General features: G+C 46.3%; 1 protein-coding gene across 1 annotated transcript in view; it reads left to right on the forward strand.

The window, feature by feature from the left end:
• Nucleotides 1–21,393, forward strand: part of LOC137526111 (uncharacterized) — a 51,207-nt gene extending 29,814 nt beyond the window's left edge. The window contains exon 2 of the mRNA XM_068247329.1: nt 19,936–21,393. Coding sequence (XP_068103430.1) covers nt 19,936–21,393 — 1,458 coding nt within the window. The remainder of the gene's footprint in view (nt 1–19,935) is intronic.
• The last annotated feature ends 593 nt before the right edge of the window (nt 21,394–21,986 follow it).

Genomic DNA, 21,986 nt, shown 5'->3' on the forward strand with positions numbered 1-21,986 from the left:
GCCGGGTCCCCCCGTATGAGAAACGGCAGCGGCAGAAGCTTACCTCCTCCATCTTGCCCGCGGCGATTGAAGACATCCGGCTCCTGTGTGCGGCTTCCTCTAATGCTTCTACTGACGTATAATTGATGACGCCTCATTAGGAACCGGCACTAGAGGAAGCCGCACACAGGAGCCGGATGTCTTCAATCGCCGCGGGCAAGATGGAGGAGGTAAGCTTCTGCCGCTGCCACTTCTCATACAGGGGGGGGGGGGGGGGGCTCGGTGAGGAGGGGGTAGGGACAAACAGGGGAGGGATGGGGGGGTACTCACAGCGGAACACATAGCGGACACAGAGTGGAGGAGGCACTTGGGGGAGAGGACACTTAGGGCTGACAGGAGGACACTTTGGGGGGACACTTGGGGGGTACAGGAGGACCCATGGACATGACAGAAGGGCACATGGGGGAGAAAGCAGGACACCTGGTGGTGACAGGAATGACACATGAGGGTACAGGAATGGCACATGGGGTGACAGGAATGACACAGGGGGTGACAGGAATGACACCTGGGGGTGACAGGAGGACACCTGGGGGAGACAAGAGGACACTTGGGGGGCAGGAGGACAAATGAGGGAGACATGGGGACACAGGAGGCCACTATTTGGGGGAGGACATGTACAAGACGCTCCTGAAATATGGACGCACCAGGTTTAATTTAGTTTATTTTTTCCCTGGTTTTTGCCCTCTAAACCTAGGTGCCGGAGCGTCTTATACGGCGAAAAATATGGTATACGGTTATTCCACTTTAGTACAAAAATCTATACAACTGATATCATTGCTATTTATGTAATTCTACTACTGAATACCACTAAATCTTATGTTTCAGCTTCAGTCTGCAGCTGCTATGATGGTTTTTTTTAGGAAACTTGCTGGACACCATGGTAACAGTATGGGGCTAATAATACCCCCAAATTATCATTAGGCCCCTTTTTTACAGTCAGTTGAACTGCTCGTTTGTTGAGCAGTTCAGCTGCCTGGGTGTCGGTCACAAGAGCCATTCGGCTGCAATTACATGGCTGCAATTATATTTGACATGGGGTGGCATTACCCGGTAGTAAAATAACATATTGTACAATGCTCAGATGCAACTACATGGGGAGCGCTATTGCACCACATGTCCACCTCCTGTGCCAAGCGCTAGCAAGTGCTCGGCCAGTGGACTGGAGCAGCTGATAGGAGGTGAATGCTGCTCATGGAAAATAGCCCAGTGGCATAGCAATAGGGGGTGCAGAGGTTGCAACGGCCCAGAGGGGCCCTCCCTCAGCCACAGTATTAGCTCTTTATTGGTCATGTGCTGGTATTAATTACTTCTATAGATGCTTTGAATAGTAGTAATCCTTAACAAACTGTTCCTCATCCCCTTCTTGCACTCCTGACACTGTGGTAGTCTTTGTCAGGTTTTGGTGCACTGTATCACTTGTTATATACAGAGTCCTGGGGGAGGGGGTCGGGAATGTAAAGCTTACACTAGGGCCCATAGCGCCTTAGCTACACCACTGAAAGAAGCCTTACTCTGTATGTCGCCTTAGTTCCTAAGTCAGCCTAAAGCAAGAAATAAAATGCATTGCATCACTTTACATTTCTGCAGAATGGGCTGGGCTCCTTCACATTTGCAGGGATGCTGGCTCCTCATGTACAGTTGGCCATAATTTCTCCCATCGAAATAGCAACTGAGAGCTAAGCAAGGCAGCTTTTGCAAAGAAACATTCAGAGCTTCAAAACAGTGGCCTGAAACAACAACAGCATAATCACAGATATGTTTTGCAATCAAGATTGTTAAAATTACCACATTTTTGGGAATATAAGATGCTCTGAACTATTAGATGCACCTAGGTTTAGAGGGCAAAAACCAAGGGAAAAAAATTAGTCCATGAGCATCTTGTAGAAGTTTTCCCACAATTAGTGTGCCCACATGTGTAAACCTATGTCCCCTATGTGTCCCCTTCTGTCCCCCATATGTCCTCTGTCCCACTTGTGTCATTCTCTGTGCCCTAGCTGGCACCCCTTTGTCTTCTTCTGTCCCCCTTTGTGACAGTTTGTCCCCCTCTCTGCCCTCCTGTGTCCTGCTGTTTGCCCTCCTGTGTCCACCTCTCTGCTTTCCTGTGTCCCTCTATGTCCTTTTCTCTGCCCTCCTGTGTCCCCTTCTGTGCCCTCCTGTTCCCCCTGTATCCCCCTCTCTGCCCACCTGTATCCTCCTGTGTCTCCTTCTCTGCCCGCATTTGCCCTTCTGTGTCCCCTTCTCTGCCTGCCTGTGCCCTCCTCCGCTGCTCTTCTGTGTCCCCTCCAGTCTGCGTGTATAGTGCAGTGGCAGCACCGGCTCAACTGATCCATGGATTCCGGTGGCAATCGCAGATCTCTCATCTCCCGCACTGCTCCTTTAGTGACGACTTCTGCTGATCATCAGCAGAAGCCGTCACTAGAGGAGCAGTGTGGGAGATGAGAGGTCTGCGATTGCCGCTGGAATCCATGGATTAGGTGAGCCAGTGCTGCTGCTGCACTTTACTATACAAGCGGAGGGGACACAGGAGGGCAGCAGAGGAGGACACAGGGGGGACAAGGTAGGGAGTTCCCGGCCTCATGGTGGGTCGGTGGTTCATATTGGCAGGTGTTTGTAAATTAGGGACTCCCTGTCTCTGGGATATAAGACGCGGGGTCTTTTTCTCCCTATTTTTAGAGGAGAAAAAGTGAGTCTTATATTGTGAAAAATACGGTACTTGAAATACACTGAGATGATATTTTCTGTAAAAAAGAACATACACTTTAAATTCAATCTACACTTTTTTATACCCTCCCTCATGCTCCACCTATTTTATAAAAAGGAGGTCCCCCCATTATATTCATGTTGACCCCAAACTGCTAGCAAAGTCATATTACTGGGGCTCCTGTCTCGTTCTCCATACATTTCTGTATACAGAATAGCAAATTATTGCAACAGTCTGACCATCCAACTTGACTTCTGGAAAGGGCTGTGATGCTGAAGCCAGTGGCGTAGCTAAGGAGCTGTGGGCCCTGATGCAAGTTTTACATTGGAGCCCCCAAGCACTCTACACATAACAATTGATACGGCGCACCAAAACCTGCCAATGGCAACTACAGTGTCAGAGGTGGAAGAAGGGGATGGGGAACAGTTTGTTAATAATTATGGCTATTATGATCTTCACACCTATACCAAGTGCAGCCACAAAAATACCTAATCTGTACTTTACTTCTTTACTTGAATCACATAGGCATAAGATCCATCAATCCCAGTATTGGAGCGAGGGACAGTTACTAGTTGGAGGCCTCCACAGCTTTGGGAACCCACCTCATCACAGCATATACCTAGCTGTTGTGTTCAGTGAACCCACCTCATCACTGCATATACCTACCTTTTGTGTTGAGTGAACCCACCTCATCACTGCATATACCTACCTTTTGTGTTGAGTGAACCCACCTCATCACTGCATATACCTACCTTTTGTGTTGAGTGAACCCACCTCATCACTGCATATACCTACCTTTTGTGTTGAGTGAACCCACCTCATCACTGCATATACCTAGCTGTTGTGGCAAGTGGTGTCATCATTGTCCGCCATAACAGATTCTCGTTAAAGGAGTTAAAGTTAATTCATTTCAAATACAGCAGGGCCTCGAAAGTCCTGTATTGTTATTTTTGGTCACTACCTCGGGACATGCATGCCATGCCTGCTGCCTTCCTTGGATGTGTGTGGTTGTAGCAGTTTCTTAGGCTCCAACTCCGGACCGGAATAAAACCAGGATTCCCCGGCCATTACCCCTGGTCAGTCACCATGGTACTGAGAAAGTACCACCAAAAGTTTCACACAGTTGAATGAATGGCAGACTTGCCCTCCATAACACATTCTTGGCAAATGCATTCAAATTTGTCTTTCGCTGGGTCAAGGGTCCATCTGACCACAGATGCCTGGTCTGCAAAGCACAGTCAGGGCAGGTACATTACTTATACAGCATGGGTCTCAGGCTCCCACTTCGGACCGGAATCGAACCCTGATTCCCTGGCCATTACCCACTGGTCACAATGGCAGACTTGCCCTCCAGAACAGATTATCGTGAAAGGAGGGCAATGACACCATCATTGTCCGCCATAACAGATTCTCATTAAAGGATTTAAAGTTAATTCATTTCAAATACAGCAGGGCCTCGAAAGTCCTCCTCCGAGTCCTGTATTGTTATTTTTGGTCACTACCTCGGGACGTGCATGCCATGCCTGCTGCCTTCCTTGGATGTGTGTGGTGGTAGCAGTTTCTTAGGCTCCAACTCCGGACCAGAATAGAACCAGGATTGCCTGGCCATTACCTGTGGTCACTCACAATCGCAGACTTGCCCTCCATAAAAGATTCTCGCCTCCTTGAGGAGGAGACCAACCTGGTGAAACGCAGTGACGGCACCATCAGACTTGCCCTCCATAACAGATTCTCGTTAAAGGATTTAAAGTTGATTCATTTCACATACACAGCAGGGCCTCGAAAGTCCTCCTCCTGTATTGTTATTTTTGGTCACTACCTCGAGACGTGCATGCCTGCCTGCTGCCTTCCTTGGATGTGTGGTGGTAGCCGTTTCTTAGGCTCCAACTCCGGACTGGAATAGAACCAGGATTCCCCGGCCATTACCCGTGGTCACAATGGCAGACTTGCCCTCCATAACAGATTCTCGTTAAAGGATTTAAAGTTCATTCATTTCACATACACAGCAGGGCCTCGAAAATCCTCCTCCTGTATTGTTATTTTTGGCCACTACCTCGGGACGTGCATGCCTGCCTGCTGCCTTCCTTGGATGTGTGGTGGTAGCCGTTTCTTAGGCTCCAACTCCGGACTGGAATAGAACCAGGATTCCCCGACCATTACCCATGGTCACAATGGCAGACTTGCCCTCCATAATAGATTCTAGTTGCAGGTACTGAACTGCAAGCAGAAAATGTAATTTAAAAAAAAATAGATGTAAGCTTTAACAATGGTAGAGAAAGAACCATGGAAAGCTGATAAGGCAGTCAGACATTACCTAACCTGACATAACTGAGTGAGGAAGAGCAATCTCGCCATGGTGCGCAGTAGTCCAGCACGGCCGTCACTACACAAACAGCTGTTTGCGGTGCGTTACACAGTGAGTTTGGTGTGTCAGTGTGAAGCAGTACACTAATTACACTACCTGATTGATGTATACACATGCATACCTCCCAACATTTTAAAATTAGAAATCGGGACACAGGCCACACCCCTAACCACACCCCCAACACACCCCCTAACCACACCCCCAAGTCACGCCTACTATAAAGTTTTTTGAAGAATTTTTTTTTTTTTAATATTGATGCCCTTATATTTTTTAATAAATATATCCCTTATATACCCTGCCCGTGGGTGGGGCTAACTGTAATGTAGTACCAGCTAATGTAGTTACATAAAAAAAATGAAGTAAATGCACATAATGAGAGACAACTTTTCACCAGTAAATGCACATAAGAGACAGCTTTTCACCAGTAAATGCACATAAGAGACAGCTTTTCACCACTAAATGCACATAATAAGAGACAGCTTTTCACCACTAAATGCACATAAGAGACATCTTTTCACCACTAAATGCACATAAGAGAAAGCTTTTCACCACTAAATGCACATAAGAGACATCTTTTTACCACGAAATGCACATAAGAGACATCTTTTCACCACTAAATGCACATAATAAGAGACAGCTTTTCACCACTAAATGCACATAAGAGACAGCTTTTCACCAGTAAATGCACATAATAAGAGACAGCTTTTCACCAGTAAATGCATATAAGAGACAGCTTTTCACCAGTAAATGCACATAATAAGAGACAGCTTTTCACCAGTAAATGCACATAATGACAGCCAGTTGTCCCCAGTATATGTAGCCAGGGATATATGTGCCCAGTATATGTAGCCAGAGGTATATGTCCCCAGTATATGTAGCCAGGGGTATATGTCCCCAGTATATGTAGCCAGGGGTATATGTCCCCAGTATATGTAGCCAGGGTGTATATGTCCCCAGTATATGTAGCCAGGGTGTATATGTCCCCAGTATATGTAGCCAGGTGTATATATCCCCAGTATATGTAGCCAGGTGTATATGTGCCAAGTATATGTAGCCAGGGTGTATATGTCCCCAGTATATGTAGCCAGGGGTATATGTCCCCAGTATATGTAGCCAGGGTGTATATGTGCCCAGTATATGTAGCCAGGGTGTATATGTCCCCAGTATATGTAGCCAGGTGTATATATCCCCAGTATATGTAGCCAGGTGTATATGTCCCCAGTATATGTAGCCAGGGGTATATGTCCCCAGTATATGTAGCCAGGGTGTATATGTGCCCAGTATATGTAGCCAGGGTGTATATGTCCCCAGTATATGTAGCCAGGTGTATATATCCCCAGTATATGTAGCCAGGTGTATATGTCCCCAGTATATGTAGCCAGGTGTATATGTCCCCAGTATATGTAGCCAGGGGTATATGTCCCCAGTATATGTAGCCAGGGTGTATATGTCCCCACTATATGTAGCCAGGGGTATATGTCCCCAGTATATGTAGCCAGGGTGTATATGTCCCCAGTATATGTAGCCAGGGGTATATGTCCCCAGTATATGTAGCCAGGTGTATATATCCCCAGTATATGTAGCCAGGTGTATATGTGCCCAGTATATGTAGCCAGGGTGTATATGTCCCCAGTATATGTAGCCAGGGGTATATGTCCCCAGTATATGCAGCCAGGTGTATATATCCCCAGTATATGTAGCCAGGTGTATATGTGCCCAGTATATGTAGCCAGGGTGTATATGTCCCCACTATATGTAGCCAGGGGTATATGTCCCCAGTATATGTAGCCAGGGTGTATATGTCCCCAGTATATGTAGCCAGGGTGTATATGTCCCCAGTATATGTAGCCAGGGGTATATGTCCCCAGTATATGTAGCCAGGTGTATATATCCCCAGTATATGTAGCCAGGTGTATATGTGCCCAGTATATGTAGCCAGGGTGTATATGTCCCCAGTATATGTAGCCAGGGGTATATGTCCCCAGTATATGCAGCCAGGTGTATATATCCCCAGTATATGTAGCCAGGTGTATATGTGCCCAGTATATGTAGCCAGGGTGTATATGTCCCCAGTATATGTAGCCAGGGTGTATATGTCCCCAGTATATGTAGCCAGGGTGTATATGTCCCCAGTATATGTAGCCAGGGTGTATATTTGCCCAGTATATGTAGCCAGGGTGTATATGTCCCCAGTATATGTAGCCAGGGTGTATATGTCCCCGGTATATGTAGCCAGGGTGTATATGTCCCCAGTATATGTAGCCAGGGTGTATATGTCCCCAGTATATGTAGCCAGGGTGTATATTTGCCCAGTATATGTAGCCAGGGTGTATATTTGCCCAGTATATGTAGCCAGGGTGTATATGTCCCCAGTATATGTAGCCAGGGTGTATATGTCCCCAGAATAGTTAGCCAGGTGTCCCCCCCCCCAGGAGGGGAGCAGAGAAGAGGGAGAGCGGTGGGCAGCGGTGGAGAAGGGGGGCCATCTCCCCCCTTCTCTCACCTTAAGGTGCTCTCCCTCCCTCGCTGTCCCCTCCGGAATGAAGTGCGGTGGCTGGCAGAGGGGCGGAACTTACCTTCTGTGTCCTCCGTCTGCTCTCATCGCCGGTGCGGGATGATTTGCCACTACTCTGGCCTGATCCAGACCAGAGCAGCGGCTGCCGCACCAGAACTTCCGGCCGGCGCTTGGAGCGACACGGAAGGTAAGTCCCGCCCGCTGCCAAGCGCCACCGCCAGTCAGCCACACACACATCAGAGGAGAGAGCGAGGGACGGAGAGCATCTAAGGTGAGAGAAGGGGGGGAGATGGCCCCCTTCTCCGCCGCTGCCCACCGCTTTCCCTCCACTGCGCTGCTCTCCTCCTGCTACAGGCGGCTGTCAATACTGACAGCCGCCCGGGACTTGGGGGGCTCTTACCGGGATAGCGGGAGAGCCCCCCAAAATCGGGAGAATCCCGACGAAAACGGGACGGTTGGGGACTATGCACATGCAAGATGTTTTAAAGCACTTTAGGCCTTCAATTTAGCATTCAATGTGATTTCTGCCCATAAAACGCTGCTTTGCATCAAATCCAGATTTTTCCCCGGGACTTTTGGCGTGTATCCCACTCCGCCATGCCCCCCTCCAGGTGTTAGACCCCTTGAAACATTTTTTCCATTACTTTTGTGGCCAGCATAATTTTTTCTAGTTTTCCAAGTTCCCCTCCCCATTGAAGTCTATTGCGGTTAGCGAAAGTGCTCACGAACGGAACCTTCCACGGAAGTTAGCGAACTGAAAATCAGAGGTTCAGGCCATCTCTAATGGCTACGTGTTCAGATAGTAGGGTCATTGGATCTCCCTCATTGGATCCCCTCTGTTTAGTGTCCCATAGGTGAGTATTTTTTAAGCTTTTAAACACAAAATAAGCCTATTTAAGATTAAGATTATAGATACAACTGTTTATCTCAACAGATTATTATTATTATTATTATTTATTGTATTTATAAAGCGCCAACATATTACGCAGCGCTGCACAATAGATAAATGGGTTAACATACAAGGTAGGACATACAGGAAACTCACAACAAAACAAGATCATGCAAATGATTTGATAATACAATGTCATAGGTTCAAAATAGAGATTGTTCTAGTCCACAAAAGGGGTGATTGTCAGTAAGATTGCATAATCAAGCTAGAAACACTACGGGAAAGGGCCCTGCCAGAGGCTTACAATCTAAAGGGTGGGGGTGGAGACAATAGGTGCATCTGTTGAGAGGGTGTCTAACAGAACATATTATGGTGCTGGTTTAGGGGTATGCGAGCATGAAAGGGTGAGTCTTGAGAGCTTGTGTGAAGGTATTAAAGGTGGGGGCGAGTCTGGTGGCTGGAGGGAGCGAGTTCCAGACAGCAGCTTATTGCAGGTGGACCTGGCATTCCAGAGGCCACAGGAAACAGGGAGTGAATGCCTAGGGGTAGGATGGATAGGAATAAGGTTATGCTGAGGGGGTGTGTGGGTAGATTGTAGGGGGAGGGAAGGGAGGTGCATGGGGGTTGAGGGCCAAAAGGGAGTCTAAGGACAGAAGGAAAGAGGGTGCGGAGAAACAGAAGGGGGACAAGGTGTAGAAGGAGGTGGAGGTAGAGCATGTGGTGATGGGGGATAGCGAGATGGGGAGGGGATAGCTTGGAAATGGTGGAGGGGTCAGGGAGTTAATAGGAGGGAAGGGGTACATTTTGTACTGAAGTGATAAGGTAGGATGGGGTGTGGAGAGTGGAAGCATAGACAGGGGGACAGCAGTTAGACCAAGATGAGATAAATGTCACCAATAATGTGGCAGAAAGGGTTCAGCAAAGTTGCATCAATAATCAATCTGGTAAGGAGCAGTCCACAGGAGATCAGCAGTGAAGTTGGCAGAACATCAATGATGGGGAAAAAAAATAATTCCAGCTGTGTGCGATTGGTAGATGGGGTGTCTGATTGGTAATGACGTAACTTGTCTGGAGGTCGGTGATGGATCAGTTGGTGGGGAGTTCAGCAGTGGAGCAGCCAGCGAAGATCAGCAGTGGTGTGGTTGGTGAGGCACGGTGTAACCATCAGTAGTTTGGTAAGCGGGTGTGCAGTGCTTAAATTTAGCTGGCTGTATGTTTAGCCTGTGTATGTTCAATATGGTATTGAAGGTACTTTTATGCAGGGTGTAGAAAATCAGCAGATAAACAGCCCAGAGTTTTGTGCTACTTCACTTCTGTTCCCTTCTGGCTCAATTCTGGTATAATTCGGTTTGTCTAAAATACCCTTAAAATTAATACCCTTTACATTTATACCCTTAAATGTATACACTGCTGACCAAGGTCATGCTGACTATATGATCTGCTAATATATCCCTGACTAGACTGATACTAACAAGCCGACTGATTACAGCTGTGAATATACTAGACACTAGACTCTAGCCACACAGGGGCAGAGCCAGTCTGAAGATATGCAAATTGTGACTAATGAATTGAAATAGGCAAATGGTAACACAGGAAGAAGCCCCAATTATTAACACTTATAATTAAGCAGATTGATGCAGAATTTAGAATGTAAGCATACAGCCAGGAAAATTAATCAGTTGCATATCATAAAAGCAGATTGATGCAGAATTTAGAATTTAACCCATTCAGGTTCCGTCGTTTTCACGTGAGAAATGTTCACCTCCCATTCATTAGCCTATAACTTTATCACTACTTATCACAATGCACTGATCTATATCTTGTTTTTTCCGCCACCAATTAGGCTTTCTTTGGGGGGTACATTTTTCTAAGAGCCACTTTACTGTAAATGCATTTTAACAGGAAGAATAAGAAAAAAATGGAAAAATTCATTATTTCTCAGTTTTTAGCCATTATAGTTTTAAAATAATACATGCCTCCATAATTAAAACTCACGTATTGTATTTGCCCATATGTCCCGGTTATTACACCGTTAAAATTATGTCCCTATCACAATGTATGGCGACAATATTTTATTTGGAAATAAAGGTGCATTTTTTTCATTTTGCATCTATCACTATTTACAAGTTTAAAATAAAAAAAAAAAATAGAAATATTTCATCTTTACATTGATATTTAAAAAGTTTAGACCCTTAGGTAAATATTTACATGTTTTTTTTTTTATTATAATGTTTTTTTTTTTTTATAGTAAACATTTTATTTGGGTAGTTTTGGGAGGGTGGGAGGTAAACAATAGATTTATAATGTAAATGTGTGTTAATTTGTATTTTTTTTCTTACAGGTGTAGTATTACTTTTTGGCCACAAGATGGCGGCCATGAGTTTGTTTACATGACGTCACTCTAAGCGTAACACACGCTTAGAGTGACTCATCGAAGAGGGAACGGCCAGAAAAGGCGCAGCTTCTGAGAGAAGCTGTCGCTTTTTCAGCGGGGGAGAGGAATCAATGATCGGGCACCATAGCCCGATACATTGATTCCCTGGCTACCGAATCCGCGGCCGGGAGTGTGCGTGCACGCGCACGATCAGCCGCGGGAGCACGCGGTAGCGCGCATGGTTCCTGGACGTAGAAACTACGTCCAGGAACCAAAATAGGTTAAGCATACAGCCAGGAAAATTAATCAGTTGCATACCATAAAATCAGATTGATGCAGAATTTAGAATTTAAGCATACAGCCAGGAAAATTAATCAGTTGCATACCATAAAAGCAGATTGATGCAGAATTTAGAATTTAAGCATACAGCCAGGAAAATTATTCAGTTGCATACCATAAAAGCAGATTGATGCAGAATTTAGAATTTAAGCATACAGCCAGGAAAATTAATCAGTTGCATACCATAAAAGCAGATTGATGCAGAATTTAGATTACCGTATATACTCGCAAGCAAGCCGACCCGCATGTAAGCCGACCCCCCCACTTTTACCCCAAAAAACAGGAAAAAATGATTGACCCGCATGTAAGCCGGGGGTAGGAAACACTGGCCGCGTGATCCCCCCAGTATGTCCCAGTATAGCTAGTATAGTGCCCAGTATAGGTAGGTAGTGCTCAGTATAGCTAGTAAAATGCCCCAGTATAGCTAGTATAGTGCTCAGTATAGCTAGTATAGTGCTCAGTATAGCTAGTATAGTGCTCATTATAGCTAGTATAGTGCTCAGTATAGCTAGTATAGTGCTCAGTATAGCTAGTATAGTGCTCAGTATAGCTAGTATAGTGCTCAGTATAGCTAGTATAGTGCTCATTATAGCTAGTGAAGTGCCCCAGTTTAGCTAGTATAGTGCTCAGTATAGGTAGGTAGTGCTCAGTATAGCTAGTAAAATGCCCCAGTATAGCTAGTATAGTGCTCAGTATAGCTAGTATAGTGCTCAGTATAGCTAGTATAGTGCTCAGTATAGCTAGTATAGTGCTCAGTATAGCTAGTGAAGTGCCCCAGTTTAGCTAGTATAGTGCTCAGTATAGTGCCCCATTATAGCTAGTATAGTGCCCCATTATAGCTAGTATAGTGCCCCCAGTATAGCTAGTATAGTGCCCCCAGTATAGCTAGTATAGTGCCCCCAGTATAGCTAGTATAGTGCCCCATTATAGCTAGTATAGTGCCCCCAGTATAGCTAGTATAGTGCCCCATTATAGCTAGTATAGTGCCCCATTATAGCTAGTATAGTGCCCCATTATAGCTAATATAGTGCCCCATTATAGCTTGTATAGTGCCCAATATAGCTAGCATAGTGCCCCATATAGCTAGCATAGTGCCCCAGTATGGGTGTATGGGTGGGTGTATGGGTGTATGGGTGGGTGGGTAGGTGCTGTCCCTCCCCGCTCCCCCGCGGCCGCCGCTGCTATTACCTTAGGCGGCGCCGCTTCCTCTATCCCCGTCCTCCTCCGGTAACTCATTCACAGCAGCGCGCCTCTCGCTGCTGTGATGACGAGGAAACCATAGAGAGCGGCTTCCTGTAGCGGTGATGCCGTTACTATGGGAACCGTTCTCTATGGTTTCCTGCGTCATCACAGCAGCGGGGGGCGCGCTGCTGTGAATGAGTTACCGGAGGAGGACGGGGATAGAGGAAGCGGCGCCGCCTAAGGTAATAGCAGCGGCGGCCGCGGGGGGAGCGGGGAGGGACAGCACCTATCCACCCACCCACCCATGACTCGCAAGCAAGCCGACCCCCCAAGTTTTGGCCCACTTTTGGGGGGTCAAAAATTCGACTTGCTTGCGAGTATATACGGTATATTCATTTTAGTTTTTTACGTTCTTAAAGGACACCTGAGGCGAAAATAAACCAATGAAATAAATGATTGTTTTTATCTTCCTTCTCCTAAAAATGACTTAAGATATTCCACAGTCTTATTTTATGTTTAAATCTACTTTTTAAGTTTTAACTGTTTTATTGTTTTTTTTGCTCAATGACACATTCATTGAAGTATGCCAGAGCTAGAATTTATGAACTACTGGCCCTTTTTATTTCCTTCCTGCTCTCAGAAGCTATTTTCTACTAGGAAAGTGTTTTATAGTTGGAATTTCATATCAGTTAGGGTCACAATGTAGACACTTCCTGTCTCAGTCAGGACTGAGTCAGCCACATACCTGATATTTAACTATTTCAGACAGAGAAAGAAAAAATGAAACAAAGCCTAGTTATTTGTGTGCTAGGCACTGTACATACCCATGTCTATCTCATCATGTCACATGTCACCTCGGGTATCCTTTAAGATTTAAATCAACTGGTTTCAAAACCCCACTCACATTCACCAATGCAATCATATGATACTCGGTAGCATTATTTACCTCTTCATGTAGACTGCTTCAGTTCATATGACCACAATTTAAAACAGGGTTAAGCTATCGCTAAATAAACTATCAGGTGGTTTATTTAGGACTATGCCTGAAGCTTGTTTTAATATTAGGGAAGAATCTAATGTATACTAAGAAAAATGACTTTTTGTTGCAAGGCATTCAAATTACAACATGCATTGATAAAGCCATTAAAGTTGAAGAACGCATTTTCATATATGTTTGCAGCGGCATTAGGTTTATGCTAATGGTCAGGATTTATTATGCTGTTTATGCTATTAATGCATTATGCGTACCACTATTACTATGCCATAAGCACAGACACAAATCTGAGCAGTAAATGCTATATCTATGTTCCCATTGATGATGGATTTAATATTGTTTGACAGCTATCTATATTTAGCAGTGGCTCAAAAGTGATTCTCCTCTAGGGCTCAGTTGCTAAGCAGCCATCTCTTGGCTGGAATGATTAGTTTGGTAGCAGGTGGCTATTAGTGTTTTCATGCACACATTACCTTACACCCTGTAACAAGTAAGTGTCTCTTAAGCTGGCAGGATATTGTTGAATATTAGAGCGGCTACACAACTGCATTAAGCACTCAATGCTGCTATGCGTTAGTGAAATAAGATGGAAAATATCAATTACTCTTATCATTGTATTCATTTTAATTGAAAAGGAAACTATAATCATTTTTATGTTTTTGACAAATCCATGTGAAAGTGGCCAGCATTATGTGAAATGCATCAAAGGTTTTTAATATTTAAAAAATGTAGTTTCTATACATAATTTGTCCTTTAAGTTGTACATGGGGCAGCCATATTTATTCATGACATACGCAGGCTTGGCTTAACAGACAATGCACCAGGTCTAACCAACATCACATAATCCAAAGAAAGATTGATGCAAACTGGAGTCCGAGGCCCATGGTAGGGTTTCTGGGAAGCTGAGGTGGGAGTGGCGTCAAAGAAAACGGGGCAGATGGGCCCCTAGACACCAACTAGGCTCTAGGCACCTGCCTAAGTTGCCTAGGAGATGATCCTGCTCTGCAGTAATCAAGCCTGGAAATTTTTTTTTTATAACTATTTTTTTTATTGAAAAGTAAACAGGTGAACATGACTAGTTGTACAGGTAAGACCAGCAAAGTAATCAAATAAATCAAACGAAGATGTGAAAGTTAACATCTTCAGTCTGAGCTTGTCAGACTCCAACATGTTTCATGCTATGAAAGTCCGAGGAAGGTATGAGTCCAGAGGTTTAACTGAAAAGAGTCATTGCAGTTGTCCTATGAAGAGAGACAAAGCAGGATAAGAGTGTCCATATCCTAATGAAGAAGAGTATTATATAATAGTTGGGAGAGCGTATACGTAGCATCCTGGTAGTTAAGGACGAAGGAAGACTCGTGTTCAAAATAGAGGAATCTTTATCAATAAGATAAGATCAAAGAAACTGGTACCAGAGGGGGTGGTGCAAAGGGGATAAGGAGGGGGGGGGGTAAGGAAGGGGAGGGTAGGAAAAAGGAGTGGGGGAAGATTAGTAGGGTACAGTGTTCAGTAACCTCAAAAAAATGGGCGTGGTCATGACCGGATGAGGGCGGGGCTAACTGTAATTTAAAGTGAACCCAGGGTGAGAGTGATATGGTGGCTGCCATATTTATTTCCTTTTAAACAATTCTAGTTGCCTGGCGGCCCTGCTGATCTATTTGGCTGTAGTAGTGAACTGAATTACACCAGAAACAAGCATGCAGCTAATCTTGTCAGTTCTGACAATATTGTCAGAAACCCCTGACCTGCTGCATGCTTGTTCAGGGTCTATGGTTGAAAGAATTAGAGGCAGAGGACCAACACGGCAGCCAGGCAGCTGGTATTACTTAAAAGGAGATAAATATGGCAGCCTCAATATTATTCTCACCTCGGGTTCCCTTTAAAAGTGCAACGCAAAGACAGAGGGCCCAAGTATTGGTGCCCCTTTCCCCAGAAAATTCACATAATTGTGCATGTTTTCTCAAGAAAATAGACGTAATGTGCGCAGATTTGAATAAAAAACATGTTCAATAACCCCAATATGCACAACCGGTAGCAGATATGGCCCCAATATGCACAATCGGTAGCAGATATGACCCCAATATGCACAATCGGCAGCAGATATGACCCCAATATGCACAATCGGCAGCAGATATGACCCCAATATGCACAATCGGTAGCAGAAATGACCCCAATATGCACAATCCATAGCAGAAATGACCCCAATATGCACAATCGGTAGCAGATATGACCCCAATATGCACAATCCGTAGCAGATATGACCCCAATATGCACAATCCGTAGCAGATATGACCGCAATATGCACAATCCGTAGCAGATATGACCCCAATATGCACAATCCGTAGCAGATATGACCCCAATATGCACAATCCGTAGCAGATATGACCCCAATATGCACAATCCGTAGCAGATATGACCCCAATATGCACAATCCAGAGCAGATATGACCCCAATATGCACAATCCAGAGCAGATATGACCCCAATATGCACAATCCGTAGCAGATATGACCCCAATATGCACAATCCGTAGCAGATATGACCCCAATATGCACAATCCGTAGCAGAAATGACCCCAATATGCACAATCAGCACCACCTGAAAAAGAAAAGAAAAACCCATTTACTCACCTACAGCCAGAAGACCTTCTTTCCCGACCACTGGCACGACCTCCTTGTGGCGCGAAGCGCCCGCGCGCCCACGATCCTCTTCCTTCCCGACGTCACGACGAGACTTCCTGCTTGCATGCTGAGAGCAGGGCTACGGGAAAATGGCCGCCCGAAGTCTGCAGAACAGGGCTTCGGGCGGCCATCTTACCGTAGCCCTGCCTGCTGCTCCGTGCTGCCGCTGTGTGAACTGACTTGGCGTCTTTTAGACGCCTGAAGTCAGTTCACTCCAGGGGGTGCTTTGGGGGTGCTTGGACAATTCTAGGGGGTGCTCGAGCACCCCCAAGCACCCCCCTGGCGCCGCCCCTGCTCATCCTGAAGTGATGAAGGCAGAAGGAGAGATCAGTGGAGGTGAAAATGCAAAGGATCTAATATCTGTGGGGTGTAGAAGTGATGCTACCTTGAGAAATTAAAGGGGAACTTCAGCCTAAACAAACATACTGTCATCAAGTTACATTAGTTATGTTAATTAGAATAGATAGGTAATATAATCTCTTACCCACCCTGTTTTAAAAGAACAGGCAAATGTTTGTGATTCATGGGGGCTGCCATCTTTGTCATGGGGGCAGCCATCTTTTTGGTTGAAAGGAGGTGACAAGGAGCAGGAGACACAGTTCCAACTGCCCTGTGTCCTGATTACCCCTCCCAGCTGCACACGCTAGGCTTCAAATGTCAAATTCAAAATGTAAAAAAAAAATTGCACCAAAACAGTAGAACGAGAACAACAAAATCAGAAATCCCATCATGCTTTGCACAGCATCAGGGGAAAAAAGCCCGGGCAGTTTTCTTCTGTGCAGCTAAAAATGAGGCTTGTATAAGAGAAACAAAGTTCTGATGCCGTGAAACTGTTAGGGCTCGTTTCCACTAGTGCGGCATGCGTCTCGCAGACGCACGCCGGCACTGAGCGGGTGGGCGGGATCGCAGGCGAATCCCATGAGCCGTGCCATGCACGGCTATGGGATTCGCAGCCTCCGTCGCAAATTCTGCAGGGGGTTCCAGCCGAATCGCTCCCGCAAGCGATTCCGCTGTGGCGCTGTCACCCCCTATGGCAGAGTTTCCCCGTGCGGTTTATGTGCGGGGAAACTCTGCGGAATCGCGGCGGAAACCGCGATAGTGGAAACGGGCCCTAAAAGAAACACCAAGCTTTTTCAGTGCTGCTGAGTCGATTTTTAGTCCGGAGGTTCACTTTAAGAAGGCATATAGTCCGGTGTGTATAACGACCATGGGCCCCAGATTTTATGGTATAGGTCCTCAGTATCTCTCCATGCAGCAGTCATTTGTTCCATGGTTTTGATCCAATTGATTTTAATTGTGACATCTAAAATACTAGGAGGGGCTATATTCTTCCAAGCAGATGCAATCGAGAGCCTCAAACCTGGAATTTTTGAGTCCTGTCAAAATGACTAAAATTGATGCCATGATGATAGTGAACAATGATGTTAATAAATGTAATCTATTTCAAGCAGATTTTTTCTAATGCTTGTAAGTGATCAATAAAATGTTACAAATCATTGGATGTTTCCGAGTATTTATTACCTCCTACAGTGAAAAGTACGTGGGAGCTTTTTAGTGCTACAATGGGCTCATTCACATTGGCATGTTGGCTCTGCGATGCATCAAATTGTGTCATAACAACACAAGCTGATGTGTATACTACCAGACACCATGCATGTTACATCACTGTTACAAATTATTGGCAATGAGAAGCCCATGCTACTAGAAGACATTCATTTTTATATCTGCCGCGATGTGTCACATGCACGCTGAAAGGGATTTAGTATGAACATACTCAAAGGGCCTGTTCCTACTGGGCCAAAAAATACTCCGATCTAGTAGGACAGAAGCGGATTTGTAATGCATTTTACCACCTGGCACGATTTTTCCTGTGGATGCTCACGGAATCTGTGCAAGCCTATAGGAACAGAATGTCTGTTCCCACTAGGCTGTTTTATCCCTCTGTCCTGGATCTACTCACCTGTCTTCTGTGCCTTTGGTCGCTGTTCAAGTCCTCTACGCGTGTTTACTGATGTTGGGCCCAGGGACAGAGAACCATGGAACTATCATTGGTTTGCAAACGATCAATGGGAATCATCCGTAAAACCTGGGAGTTTTTTTATTGGTTCCCAGAGTGGTGGACCAATGCAGATCCTCCCTGTTGCTAATTAGGATTCCCCATGATTTAGCCAATGGTAGTCCTGTGTTTCTGACGGTGCTCTGAGCTTACCGGAGCTTTTCCCTGAGCCCAGCAGCAGTGTTAGTGGTCAGTGTCGGACTGGCAGGTGGAAAACTGAGGAAATGCACCTGCTGGCCAAGCAGCAGTATCACTCCCAATAGAAACCTGCAGCAAGTCTTCACTGTGAGCAGCAACACCTGGTTACTGCTGCCTGGCCAGCAAGTGGATTTTTTCAGCTTTTCCAGCTCCCAATCTGACACTGCCAGTCGTGGAAAGACTCAATTGGCAGTGGTGACAATGGCAGCAGTGGTGGGCCGGAAGCACAATGGTGAGCAGTATGAATACACTTAACGGATGCTGCGACGGAGCACAGGGTATCCACTCGGACGCAAGTCAGGAAGTGAACTCTTTGACACGGAAATGAATAAATACAATGTATTTATTCATGAAAGAGCAAACGCAATTGCCGCACAAAACGATATTGTGAGCGTTTTGCGCTTTTCCTATACCTTCCATTGTAGCAAAATTACCCTAAAAATATTACAGGCAGCACTTTGCTGAGCGGATTGGAAACAATCCACTCAGATGTGAACTCTCTCATAGGGAATCATTGCACAAGTGCTTTCAGGGAGATTTTGCAACTCGACAACACTTAAAACATAGCGAAAACGCCCGAAGTGTGAACAAGCCCTTTAAGTAATAGATTTAAAGTCTAGTCACAGCTACAGCTATTAGTCCCCATGACTCAGTTGCCATGACTAAATCACCTGTGTGACATAGTTCTCGGGCCACTTAATACTAGTGTCTTGGAGTGGGGAGGCACAAACGTTACTTAATAATAATATCTGGAGGGCACAAGGGCTACCTAAAAATGATATTGAGTGTGGGGGGAAACAAAGGCTACCTGATAAAAATATTGCCTTATTTTATAACCATCGACACTCACACACAGTCAGAAGCAATCATTGCATCTTCTGGGTGGTGAAATCAGGGACTGGGCAGAAGATGCAATTGATATGGATGCTGATTTCCTTGAAGAACCCTATGACCCGATTCAAATAATTGGAAAAAGGTTGCACATTATTTTAAACCAATCTCTGTGGACCTCCTCCCTGCTCTAGTCCTTTTTCCTACTTAATTCATCATGAGAGATCTGCTCACTCAACCCCCAGCTCTTTATCCACTGATAATTTCAGTCCACCTGATTCACACTGCTCAAATCTCAGTTCGAGTGCTGCACACTACTGTCATCCCGGTCTGCCCGCTTCAATTTACCAGCATTCCAGTTCGCCTGTTTCATACTACCAGCATCTCAGTCAACCTGTTTCAGACTACCAATATGGCCCCAGGTCATCTGCTTCAGATGACCAGCATCCCAGTCCGCCTGCTTTAGGCTTCCAGCATGCCAGTCTTCCTGCTTCAGACTGCCAACATTCCAGTCTATCTGCTTCAAACTACCTGTATCCTTGGACCTTGGTCACCTGCTTCATATTACCTGCATCCCGGTTCTACAGAATTATGCACTGCTAAAAAGACTCCTGTATTTAAAACATTCCTACCACATAGGTTCTCTGGAACGCACGCATTTTCTGGAATGCACTTTCTGGAAACAGTAAAAAGTCTGTCAGAGTAAGCTCAAACAGAATTTTTTTCCATCTACTTCCATAAAGCATCTTTAATTTGCTTCATCTCCTGCACAGCCTGCTCCAGCCCAGTCTCCAGTATCTCCTGCAGAGGTCCAGTCTCCAGTGCCTCCTACAGAGGTCCAGTCTCCAATTTCTTCTGCAGAGGTTAAATTTCGAGTGCCTTCTGCCGAGGTCAAGTCTCCAGTGCCTTCTGCCGAGGTCAAGTTTCCAGTGCCTTCTGCCGAGGTCAAGTCTCCAGTGCCTTCTGCCGAGGTCAAGTCTCCAGTGCCTTCTGCAGAGGTCCAGTCTCCAGTGCCTCCTGCAGAGGTCCAGTCTCCAGTGCCTCCTGCAGAGGTCCAGTCTCCAGTGCCTCCTACAGAGGTCCAGTCTCCAGTGCCTCCTGCAGGGGTCCAGTCTCCAGTGCCTCCTGCAGAGGTCCAGTCTCCAGTGCTTCCTGCAGAGGTCCAGTCTCCAGTGCCTCCTGCAGAGGTCCAGTCTCCAGTGCCTTCTGCCGAAGTCCAGTCTCCAGTGCCTCCTGCAGAGGTCCAGTCTCCAGTGCCTTCTGCAGAGGTCAAGTCTCCAGTGCCTCCTGCAGAGGTCCAGTCTCCAGTGCCTTCTGCCGAAGTCCAGTCTCCAGTGCCTCCTGCAGAGGTCCAGTCTCCAGTGCCTTCTGCAGAGGTCAAGTCTCCAGTGCCTCCTGCAGAGGTCCAATCTCCAGTGCCTCCTACAGAGGTCCAGTCTCCAGTGCCTCCTGCAGAGGTCCAGTCTCCAGTGCCTCCTACAGAGGTCCAGTCTCCAATTTCTTCTGCAGAGGTCCAATCTCCAGTGCCTTCTGCTGAGGTCAAGTTTCCAGTGCCTTCTGCAGAGGTCAAGTCTCCAGTGCCTTCTCTAGAGCTCAGGGCTCCAGTGCCTTCTGCAGAGGTCCAGTCTCCAGTGCCTCCTGCAGAGGTCCAGTCTCCAATGCCTCCTACAGAGGTCCAGTCTCCAGTGCCTCCTACAGAGGTCCAATCTCCAGTGCCTTCTGCAGAGGTCAAGTCTCCAGTACCTTCTGCTGAGGTCAAGTCTCCAGTGCCTTCTGCTGAGGTCAAGTCTCCAGTGCCTTCTGCAGAGGTCAAGTCTCCAGTGCCTTCTCTAGAGCTCAAGTCTCCAGTGCCTCCTTCAGAAGTCCAGTCTCCAGTGCTTCCTACAGAGGTCCAGTCTCCAGTGCCACCTACAGAGGTCAAGTCTCCAGTGCCACCTACAGAGGTCAAGTCTCCAGTGCCACCTGCAGAGCTCCGGTCTGCAGTGCCACACACAGAGGTCAAGTCTCCAGTGCTACCTGCAGAGGTCCAGTCTCTAGCACTTCTTGCAGAGGTCCAGTCTCCAGTGCCACCTACAGAGGTCCAATCTCCAGTGCCACCTGCAGAGATCCAGTCTCCAGTGCCACCTACAGAGGTCCAATCTCCTGTGCCATCTGCAGAGATCCAGTCTCCAGTGCCTCCAACAGAGGTCCAGACTCCAGTGCCACTTGCCATGAACAAAAGAAGAAAGTAGTGTGTGCTCAAACCAAGAGTCACCTGACTGTATACTTGCTGCCTCATGTCTATTGACTAATTAAAATGGCATAGCATTTGCATGTTGCATTTGCTTGCCAGAAAGTGCAAGTGCTAATTATATCCAACTACGAGTGTGCAAATTGCATGTCCTGGGAGAGAACACACTAATAGGTGGGGCAAGGGGGGAGGGAAAATACCAAAAGCCCCCCAGTGCTGCAGAGGTTCAGTCTCCAGTGCCACCTGCAGAGGTCCAGTCTCCAGTGCCACTTGCAGTGGCCCAGTCCTCAGTGCCTCCTGTAGTAGCCCAGTCTCCAGAGCCTCCTACAGTGGCCCAGTCTCCAGAGCCTCCTACAGTGGCCCAGTCTCCAGTGCCTCCTGTATTGGCCCCTTCTCCAGTGCCTACTGCAGAGAACCAGTCTCTAGTGCCTCCAGCAAAGGTCTAGTCTCCAGTGCTTGCTGCAGAGGTCCAGTCTCCACTCTGGTTCAGTCTCCAGTTCCTCCTGTCAGAGGTTCATTCTCCTGCTTTAGTTCAGTCTATAGCTTCATTTGCAGCAGCTCAGCCTCCAGCTTCATCTGCAGTGGACAGGTTTC

This window comes from Hyperolius riggenbachi, chromosome 7 (genome assembly GCF_040937935.1).
Source record: "Hyperolius riggenbachi isolate aHypRig1 chromosome 7, aHypRig1.pri, whole genome shotgun sequence".
Taxonomy (NCBI): Eukaryota; Metazoa; Chordata; class Amphibia; order Anura; family Hyperoliidae; genus Hyperolius; species Hyperolius riggenbachi.